At 31.9% G+C, this 11,189-nt stretch overlaps 2 protein-coding genes across 2 annotated transcripts; one reads left to right on the top strand and one right to left on the bottom strand.

Annotated features, from left to right (window-relative positions):
• The first annotated feature begins 27 nt into the window (after positions 1-27).
• Positions 28-9,645, top strand: LOC116286445 (uncharacterized). Its single transcript, XM_031692961.2, has 7 exons — positions 28-175; positions 1,498-2,127; positions 2,642-2,731; positions 6,259-6,401; positions 6,572-6,646; positions 7,089-7,238; positions 7,775-9,645. Exons 1-7 carry the CDS (start codon positions 137-139, stop codon positions 7,899-7,901), a joined length of 1,254 nt encoding a protein of 417 aa, XP_031548821.2. The 5' UTR covers positions 28-136; the 3' UTR covers positions 7,902-9,645.
• Positions 9,646-9,653: 8 nt separating this feature from the next.
• LOC116286446 (partner of Y14 and mago-like) lies at positions 9,654-11,094 on the bottom strand. Its single transcript, XM_031692962.2, has one exon. The coding sequence runs from the start codon at positions 11,087-11,089 to the stop codon at positions 10,508-10,510; it is 582 nt and encodes a 193-aa protein (XP_031548822.1). The 5' UTR covers positions 11,090-11,094; the 3' UTR covers positions 9,654-10,507.
• Positions 11,095-11,189: the final 95 nt, after the last annotated feature.

The raw sequence follows: 11,189 nt of genomic DNA, 5'->3' as shown, positions 1-11,189 counted from the left end.
TTTTTTTTTGTCACGTTGGCGGGTTTTCCTCTCAGTTCTTTGTAATTTAAAAGGAACGTAAAAACGAAAGCATTTAAATTGTTTTCTTAACAAAGGAATATATTTTAATTGTAGAATGTAATCTAAAGCAAGGCAAATGAACATCGTGGACGAAAATGGCAAACTTCAAGAAGACGTAAGCGCAAAATTTCTTTATTTTTTAGTTTTCTGTATTTTAAAGTTTTTGTACGTAAATTTTTCAAACGTACGCAATATATTTGGACTGATTCCGTACTTGAAATACATTAAATATAAGCTGATACGCCTCATTTCGTTCTTAAATGTTAACCGTATTCCCTTTTTACGTAAAGTAACGAAAGATCACGCTCTTGAAAAACTGTCGACAAATTCAGCTGGCCATTTTTCATTTTAAACATAGATTGATCAAATTTAACATGAACCGAATCTCCATCAAATGTCAACATTCTTTGCAAAAAGAGCGGTTTTCATGGCAACTTGTAGTTAAATCCCGGTTTCTTTTTTATCAAACCTTTATTTAGGCCTAACTTTTTCAAAATAATTTATATTCAAAGTCGATATTTATATATGAAAATTGTCTCTAATTTTTCATTTTGTCTTGATTAAAAGACATTTCGATTTCTGACAATACTCTGACGAGACAAGTACATGATTATTATTAGCAGCATTGTTATATTTACTGTATCTTTCGAGTCTTTGCAGTTGTCTAACCAAAAGTGTAATTCAATTCTGTATCTAGCTGTTGTTGTTAAGTAAACAAGATGTGCACCTCTGTCTGATTGTTCTACTGATACTAATATACTCAAGTTTTTTTATCTTCTGAAATTAGAAATTTCATCGTATGAATACATAAATGAAGTGGCTTATCAGTCATAAAGTTTTCTTCAAGAACATTTTTTGGACTTCCTGTGGAAACAAATACACAGGTAGCCCAATTAATTGGTAACACGTTGCAGCACTTAAAGGTGGGACACACTAGGTGATAGGTCACTAGAACACAGCATAGCAGCATGTCACAAAATTTTGTCTGGTTTCAAGAAATCAAACTAGTTTTAATTCATGTGTCCTTACTCGACATGTGACTTGTGCTGCAAAACTTGAAAGTGAATGAATGTACAGTGGCTTATAAGAAAATGTTGTTATGAAAGATGTGTGTCAAGTGCATTAGGGTGGTCCCTTATTTATGGGGTTCATCAAATAAAATTTATACATGGGCAGATCCAGGGGGTGTCCTGAAGTGCACTGACACCCCCTAACATTTCAATTACTCGTACACTTTTTTGAAGAGATACATAATATGTCTATATACATTTCTTCAACTGGGACACCCACCATCCCCCCCCCCAACAATTTCCTGGATCTGCCCCTATTACATAATTAACTTGTCCAGCTATGGAAAGGCTAACTTTAGTAGTGTAATTAACTTATTAATCATTAATGTGAAAATAATAGTAGTTTTTATTAATCTTATATTTACAGGAAAATTCTCTGTGGTTGCCATTTGAACATTACGAAGACCAGAATGACACCAAAAACTTTCACTGCACATCAATAATATGGAAACATGATTATGCAACATATACAGAGTTGATATCACATTCTTTTCCTTGGCCAAAACCAGACAGCAAGGAAGTTGGCCATAATCATAGTGAATTCAGTGACAAATCTTCTACATGCAAGTGTGCAGCTAAAGAATTATGTTATGAACAGTGTATTAGTTATTCAAAGTTCTTTATAGACCAACGGTCTAAAGAATACTGGGACAAACTATTACAAAGCTCAAGGAAAAAGAAAAAAGTTTTGAATAAACAAAAATCTATTTGGAATCAAAGTTATGTGAATGTTTTACCACTGAACAAACTTTGTATTAACAGACAAGAAGCTCCAAATGATGACATTAAGGAATCAACATTAACTGATGGGAGTTCTTTTTCAAATAATCTTGAAAATGAAGTCAAATGTAACTTTGTTTTAACCTCGGATGAATCAGAGAGTGAGGATTCCGGCGATGTAGTGGATGAAAGTGATCCAATGTATAGTAGATTTGCAGTGATAAGGAATTCGTTTCATACGTCAGAGGATGGCATAGTCTTTTACTGTCAAAAAGAGGTAAGGACGTGCAATTCCGATCCTGAAGTCTATCAAGAACATTCCTATTTTTACATTTTTTTTTATTCTTTCCCTTTTTCCTTCCCCACTTTTAAAAAGTGAATACATGTCATGGGAATGTTCCATATGCATCAAAAGTAATGTAAAAGCTATATGATCTAACAATAATATGATACCATATAATAATATGCATAAAAAGATCAAGAAAACTGTCACAGCATGTCTACATTCCATCCTGGCTTAAATGTCTTTAACCATTTTAATTAATCTGTTAATGTTATGTCAGTGTCCATTTATCTGTCAAGTCATTACACTCAAAATTTAATTGATTGTCAAACCCTTGTCACAGGAAACTGAAATATTACAATTTTAAATTAACCACCCCAAAAAATGCAAGCACTGATATACCTTCATCTGAAATCTCATTTCACACATCAAATACAAAAATTCAAAATATTCACTTCTTTATTTCTGATTTTTATTTCTTTTTGTATTAAGAATTTCTGTGATGTAGCTTGACATATATAAAGCAAAGATGGCCGAGATGGAGGATTTGCTTGAAAGGGAATTAAAGCAGATTAAATACCAGCATGACCAACTGAGGGTACGTTGATCAATCAGGAGCTGTTTAAATTGTAATGGCTCATTCGAAAAACCTTCTGCAATTTTTTCGCTGCAAGACACTGACAACCAAACATATTTAATAGATCTCATTACAGAATTGTTATCAGAATCAGACTCCTATTTTGAGAATAATAAATAATATGGATTAGCTAGGTTACTCAAATTTATTCAATAGACGACATTGAAAATACAGGTCATTATTAACACTTAGAAAACTCATTAATAATTCATGAAGAAAACACAATAGAAATCATGACCATGAAGGTGATTTTATATCTGATAAAGATTCGTCTTCATTTGCATAAACTTTAACTTGGATTTTCTCTATCAAACTTGGTTCATTTCGTAAAAAAATCGGTACACAATGAGAACAAACATCATAAGTTTTCTAAGCCGTTCAATAATCTCGCAGATCGTGTTTTATCGGGTCTAAAACCACTCGGCTGCGCCTCGTGTTTTATACCCGATAAAACACTCCTGCTCGTTTATTAAACATTACATAATTTGCCAAGAATACAATACCAATGACAAATTTATCATTCAAAATAAAAATAAATGAAATTTTAGTTTCATTCTAAGGATATTACAATAGAATTAACAGGTTTGTCCAAAGTGTGTCTTAAAATGGTCTTATGTTAATGATAGTCACCTGCTATGATAATATCAATTATATTATAGAATGTACACATTTGTACACAAAAGCTATTGTCCTTTGCATTTCGTTTGTGGGCAAAAATCAAATTAAAGAACTTGTTTTGGTAAAATATTCAAGTTAAGAACATTTTCTAGTTAATTTTAGTTCCAATGCCTTTGATAAAATATAAAATATATTAAAATAATAAAGTGATTTATGAACCAGACATGCAATTATATACCTCATATTATTTTTATCTCAAACCCAACAACAAAAAGGATACTGATAATTAATAATGACATTAAAAATTCTGACTCATATTGAAAAAAATACAATTGTGAATATTTACGACAATAATGATGACAATAATTATAAATGAATGTGTATAAGCACAGTTTATTGTGTATAATTTTGACATTATAGCTTTTTTAGTTTCTTTTCAAGGGTTTAAAAAAGCTCAACTGTTCTTTTACCATTTTGTTTTGGTTTGTTTTTGTTTTTTACTTTTGTTTTGCTTTATGTATTTTTTGCCCTGCTTGTTTGTCTTTTGCTCTTGTTTGTTTTATTTTAATTATCAAAAAATTAATTCTTTTACTGTAATCAGGATATTTTCCCTTGAGGAAAATTTTTTCGTGATTCGTTATATCTGATTGTTGCTCACACTCTTAATTGCTTTTGCCAGGATTGTTTTTACATCACTTAAGATGTTGAAACTTGATTGATGAAGCAGGTGATTTCATGACTATACAGTTTGAGCAAAAAGAAAAAAAAAAGCCATAGGCATAATTTAGAATAATAAATTCTAAATGTTCTGAATTATCATGCAAGTGGTAAAGATCATATCGTATGATGGTAAAAAAGCACTGCTTTTCTTTCAAAAATGTTAGCAGACATTAGATAGTAAAGTGTTCTCTGATTGGCTTAAATCTTAAGACAGAAACTGTGGGTGGTTGACTTGATTAAATATTGACCAAATGGCATTTGATATATCAGACGTTTGAATGAAATTTCCATAAATCCATATATACATCAGTTGCCAAGGATCTACTTTTTAATCACCAGAGAAAACTTGAAGAAAAAGAGTTAAAAGGAGAAAAGATGCTTCCATTCTTTTCAAAGCTACAATGAAATTCCTTGATGCTTGAGGAATTATTAGGATTTCAATCCATTCAAAATTGTGACTGACAGGAAACGAAGAGTGATATAGAAAACTCCAAATTCATTGACAATGGTAAGGCTTTCTTAAACTACCTTTTTTCATGCAAAGGTGTTATTATTATATTTCCTGTTGCTAAAGGCTGTGAAATATTCAATCTATTTGTTCAAAAAACAGTTTATACACTGAAAAATAATAAATCTTTGCCTTAAAAATGCACTCATACCATTCCAGACCAATGTAGTTTATCTATCAGAAATGCTTATAATCTTAAAACACCCTATATACTTAATATGCTAATACAGCTATTTTTGACTGTGAAAATACTTCAGTGTTATTCATTATTTAAGATATAACTGTATTTTGACTTTTGGCACATGAATTTTCTAGTAAATTATTAAAAATATTCTGCAATTGATATCTTCTTCGTATTAAAAAAACCCCGATTTTTTTATATAATTAGCAAATAAAATTTAGAGATCTTATGATTTGTAAATCTTAATTTTCTAATTGAAAGAAGATATTTCTTGTTATATTCTAGTTCCACCGACCCTTGGTCATATTAACAACAATTTTTAAAAAATCTAAACAAATGAAGAAATTTTCAAATTTATTTATTCATTTAATTTCTTGAAGCATCATGATTTTTTTTCTTGTTTTCGGCCTTAAAAAGCTATTTTGTCTAATTTTATGTAAACACAATTGAATGTTAACTAAAGACATTTTATTCTGTCTGTAGGATCATGTCTAGAATATAATTATGTCATTTGAATTGGCCGTATAGATGGCTACTAAAAATATAAATGTTTTGCATTATATAACTTTCTGTTTAGTCTCGTCTGTATTTTATCTTAAGAAAATACTTTATTTGCTGAATTTAGCTCATATCAAACAAAATCAATTCAATTGAGTTTGTATATGCTGATAAAGAATAATAGCTTTAATATCGGTGACTCTCAAAATAGACATACTTATTATACTCACTCCTACAAATATTAAGCTTGTTACATTCATTGAAGAAATCAAATGAGTTAAATAATGAAGTGAGATTGAGAAAATATAATTTCAAAGGCTAGATCAAATATGATTTTAATTCCTTTACTATGAATAAATAGACTGAGATATTTTTACGATATAAAACAAAATCAAGGAAAACATATTGCGTGATAATCAAAACATATCGCTTAATAATAATAGTTTTAAAATGTCAAAAGATCAATGCCACTTCATCCTCTTCATTGAATGACTTCACTCAGACAAAATATGTAGTAAAAAAAATATGTGAACTTATGTAAGTTGAAATCTACCTCAGTGCTACCTGTGGTTTTAATCATATTCTTCATTAATTGAAGTATTCTTTTATTTTTAATTCAATTTATTTATTTATTTCATTCATTTGTTTATCCATTTGTTCATTCATTCATGTATTTTTTGTAAAGTTTTATTATGATGAACAAAAAATGTTTTTGTATAATACATTATTTATAAATATAAAAACGATTACAATACTCCTATTTCGAGCTCATTTTTGTTCAGTCTTAACCTCCATTGTGTACAACCATTTTTTTATTTATTCATGCATTAATTTGTTCTTTCATTCATTCGTTCATCTACTCATCTGTTCATTTATTTGTTTGTTCAATGCAAACAAATTTTGTTTGTTTGTTCAATGGTTTATTTAAGTAAAATAAGAATTTTCTTTTCACTAATATAATAGGCTAAAAGAGCTGAACAAAGAAAGCTTTTATCGGGTGGAGCAGACAGCAGCAATGACCATGACTCACATGAAGAGGAACCGACAGAAAAGGATGCTTTAAATTCTGACAATAGCAGACAAGGCACAGCCTTAAAACAAGAAAGGTAACAAGAATCTAATTTTAAAATCCATAATGTTTTTTGAAGCAATGGAAAAGCCCCATGCTGTTTGAAAAAATATGCCTCACGAGAAATTTTGAAATATTTTTTCCCCATTGCTTTTGGTGCACTTTTTCATGTATTCATAACTGGAATATCTGCTTAAAAATTGATAGAAAATCAGCCATCTTTTCCTCGATTCATGACGTGTTCAGTTATGCAAGAACAGGAATACAAGGAATGTTTGTAAAGTAAGACACATATTTAAATATATTAATATTATTGGTGATATTAAATCTTATTTGAATTGTACATTTAAAGCTATTATTTGTTATTGTGTGGTTCAAGAAAGTATCTCTACCCCTCCCCCCAGAGGAACTTGGAAATTGCAAGGGGTGGGGAGGGGGGTTAGAGAAAGAACAACATTACAGAGTTTGTAGGGGGGTTCTGACAAAAAATTCCTCCATGGGGGAGGGGGGTATTAATGATTTCTGAAACTACATATTTTAATTTATGCAATATATTAACAGCATTACCACTGATTTCAATAGCCAATCGAAAAAAATCATTCCCATCTAGCTTGCCAATAGTCTTACGGCAATTAAAACTGTTGAAAGTTTTGTCTTGACCAGTGCATAGCAATGCAAACATGAGTGGTAATGCTGTTAATATTATCAACACTTTGTTTTCAAGGACCTCTCCAAATAGTGCCAGAAAAGTAAAAACAAACGATGCTAGTGACAGTGAAGGAAGTGATGATGAAGAAGATACAAAGATTAATGACTCTACTTCATCAATCAAGCATTCGGCACCTCTATTAGATAATCATGATGAATTCACAAGGTATTTCAGGACAGACATATTTAATACATTTATTTCAAATCTTATATATGTTTTAGTTAAGTTTTATAATTAAGTTCTTTTTAGGTGCTGGACACTACTTGTCTATAATATAGTGGTGAGGAAGGTGAGGTGGTATAAGTGGATGGTGTGGACTGTTGTTCTTTGGATTTGAAGGTCTCTTTCTGAGTTCTCCAGTCTTACTCCCTTGGCAAATTCCAACACTCTAAATTATAATTCAATCTGTGAGTTAGACATGCCCTGAATTTGATCTGCCCAAAGGTTTTTTCAGAGATTGATATTTGAGTTAGCCATGTCCTGACTTAAATCAGCCCAAAAGTTGTTTCAGGGTTTGATCTGTGAGTTAGATGTACCCTGATATAGACCAGCCCAAAGGTTGTTTTTTCCCCTGGCTGCCTATCTCAATTAATTTACACTTGCATATCTTTGGTTTCAGAACTACATTTTAAAAGCATTTTCATTTTAATTAACCCTATTCCATTTTTTCACTTTTCATCCATTTTTTCATTTCACTGCAGGCAGATGACTTCTGAGGGAGGACTAAAATATGAAAGCTCTGACAAATCAGTACAGCAGCTCTCATACCAGAATCTCCCACCACCTTTATCTCTTAATTCTTTACAAGATAAAAGAAGTAAAAGTTGATTTAAATGAGAGTTAATCAAGCTGTTGGCCAGCTATCGTTTATGTATTCTGCTAGTAGAATCCTATAGCCAACTTTCGATATTCTGGTTGAGTGGTGAAGCACAATTTAACATTTCAAATCGAGGCTTTGGGGAAACAATAATGTAATGGTAACAATTCCTTTATTTTGTGCTTGATCACTGAAACAAAATTAAATATTGAAAATTGGCTATTCCTTCTTTGTTTTAGAAAGAGAAAGATGTTTCTGCAAAATTAGGCCCTAGTGATATTTTAGGCATGTGCCCATGTTTCCCTAGGCTCCTACGCAGCCGCTATTAGTGTCGTCACGCAACTAATAGCGGCTGTGTAGGAGACTAATATTTCCCCTTTCTTTAAATGAATACAAAATTAGACTCTATTAGAAACATAGAGTTTTTAATTTATACCTATCTTGAAAACATATTTTTAAAATCATATTCATTGTTTTAAAAGATTTGACCAATTATTTTCAGTTTTAAATCATCTTAAAATATACTAGTCAAATTTAGCAAAGCTACAGTACTGCAAGATGATGATACAATATGTTTTAAGATTTATTAATTTAGTATTTATTGTTAATATAGCAATTGTACTGCTAATTAATGCTATCTTACCAAGCAATCATTAAGTTATTATAACTATTAAAACAGATGAATCATTGGATTTACAAACAAACTTTTTTTTCAAATATATTAAGGATATTGGTAGCTTATAATTTTTAGTTGGCAAGATTTTCATTAGGCATCAGATATTAAATATATAATTTTGATGTGACAAAAAGTTAGGTTGGGTATAAGGAAGCAAGAAAATAATTTTAAGAAAATAAGATTGGTATTACGAGATATTTTGCATATGTTTAGATGGATAGTTACGCTGTGTTGTAACAGAATGTAAGAAGCAAGATCAAAGGGAAGCTATATTTACTGTGCTGTGCACCATACTGTTCACAATTTCCGACAATGTTTTAATCATGCTCTTTACCACTAACCAATATTATTAGTAAACTATATTCACTGGTCCTATTGTACTCATATATAAGTTATTGTTGGAAAATAACAAAATAAAGGGAGACCACTAAAATACTCATAAGTGCATAAGATACCACACGGCCTTAGCAGGTTGGAAGAGGAGTGATCAGATATGCTAATAGGTTTTTTATATATTTGCACCTGTGGGACCAGTGAAGATACATATCTATAAGCACTTCACATTGTTGTTTCAATGTTGTTACATAAATGTAGACTACAAACTTTGCATCTCGAAACATCAAAGTGAAGTGCCAATATCTATTGGCTAGAGGTACAGTGCTATAAAGAGTGCAATAGTCCCCTTTACAGTTCCCTGCGCCATCTTAAAAGTTAACTGTGCCTTTGCATCGAAGCGAGACAAACAATGAGTTTGCAATTATAGAGACCATTTTTAACACCTTGGACTATTATTCACATTTCTCTGTCATTGCAATCTCACCATTCGTCTCGCTTCAATGCAAATGCTCGGCTACCTTTCAAGATAGTGCAGGGAACTAGGGGGACTATTAAAACTTATCAAAAAGTCTCTAAATGGTGTCAAAAAGAAATAATTTTTTTTTGGAAGTTTTCACAGTATGGCACATAGCGCAAAGTAATTATTTATTTGATAATTTAATTTAATATGGTGATGTGAAAGAGAAATTTATTTATGAAAACAAGAGCAAATTATTTATACTAATGCAACTAAAACAATCAAGTCTATGTGTTTGTGTTTGTCTTCATAGTATTATTCTATTCAACTCTTTGTAAAAAAAGTTAATTGTAGCTGCAATTACTTTTCACATGAAAACATTTAAAAGTGGTTAAGAAAATCCTAAAACAGAACTGCCAGTTTTGTTTTCCAGCATGGGGTACCCTATTCCACTCTTCCATTTTTTCCTCTTTTTTTCTCCTTCTTTCATACCCAAGGATCTCGTTGGTTTCAATTCTCTCGGCAAAAGTTAGAAAAAGAGTTGTCTATGATATTCCTACTTAGCAGGGGAGAGAATAGGAACCCTGGGGTAGGCCATCCTGATATAGTGATCACAGAGCATTCTATTCTAGCCTTGGTATACAAGCATGCTGTTCATTAGAGCTCTTAAAGGCAAAAGCTGTCTAAACTTCAACCAAAGGCCTATTCAAGATTATCTTCCTGCTTAGCAGGGGAGAGAATGGGAATGCTGAGATAGGCTTTTCTGATCTAGTGATCACAGACCATTCTATCCTAGCCTTGGTACAAGCATGTGTTTCATTAGGGCTCTAGAAGGCAAAAGGTCTGGTTTCTGACTGTGGTCATTTTAACGAAGTTTGATGTCCAACAGTTCTAGTCAATGTAGCTATAGTAACATGGTCAAGGTAGCATAGTCATTTTTTCACTGTTGTGCTGAAGTATTGCATCAGCCTCCAGTTTTATAATATTACGACTTGTTGGGTTCCCTGTGGTAAACAGACACTTTACCACAGGAGCCCCACTTCAAGATATGCTCTTAAGAGTAAGCTATTATGAAAGAATAACACTTGCCTTTAAAGGCTATAGGGAACTTCAGCCTTTCTTATTGAAAATCTTGAATCTCTCCATCTTCAAACTCCAAGTTCCCTTTCAAGTTCTTCAATTTCATCTACAATCTCTTCCTTCTTGGCTAACTTTTCACGTTGATTGGCCTCAATATTTTTAACCTCTCCAGAATCGATTTTACTTTGGAGTTCCTCAATTTGGCGAAGTTTCTTTTTCAAATTTTTAAGCTTTTTCTGCTTCACCTCGTTAGGATTGCTGGTGTACACAGTGCCAGCTGCAGTAGTGGTCTTTGTTTGTGCTGAATTCAAATGAATATTCTCCATTTTTTTAGTAGCTTCTTCTAAAGAAGAACCCATACTCTGACCTTGTATGCCGGGGCTCTCTTTGTTTTTATTCTTTTTTCGGTCATGTTTCTTCTGATTTTTCGTCAATATTTTTGGCTGCTCTTGCAATCCTGGTGGAAGTTTTGGCATTGAATTTAACCATTGCTTTCCTTTGCTTTCGTATTTTTCTACTTCATCTTGAGGAACGAAGCCTTCCTTAACTCTTCGAGCTTTTCTCCAGGTTCCATCTGGTCTTTGTGTTGCTGGAATCCACGAATCTTTGTCAGAACTCGCGCTTGAAGATCCATCAACTCCGTCCGCCATGTTGGTTTTTGACAATCGATATCAATTCGGAAAGCGTTCGGTTTAACATTCGTAACAAAATCTCTTTCTTTGACTTTCATTTATTATAAAAATTTTCCTG

This window comes from Actinia tenebrosa, unplaced genomic scaffold (genome assembly GCF_029948245.1).
Source record: "Actinia tenebrosa isolate PJP-AT-01 unplaced genomic scaffold, QUT_ActTen_1.0 PGA_scaffold0__85_contigs__length_37466705, whole genome shotgun sequence".
NCBI classification, from domain to species: Eukaryota; Metazoa; Cnidaria; class Anthozoa; order Actiniaria; family Actiniidae; genus Actinia; species Actinia tenebrosa.
Note: the sequence above shows the minus strand (reverse complement) of the source record. Positions and strands in the feature narration are given on the sequence as shown.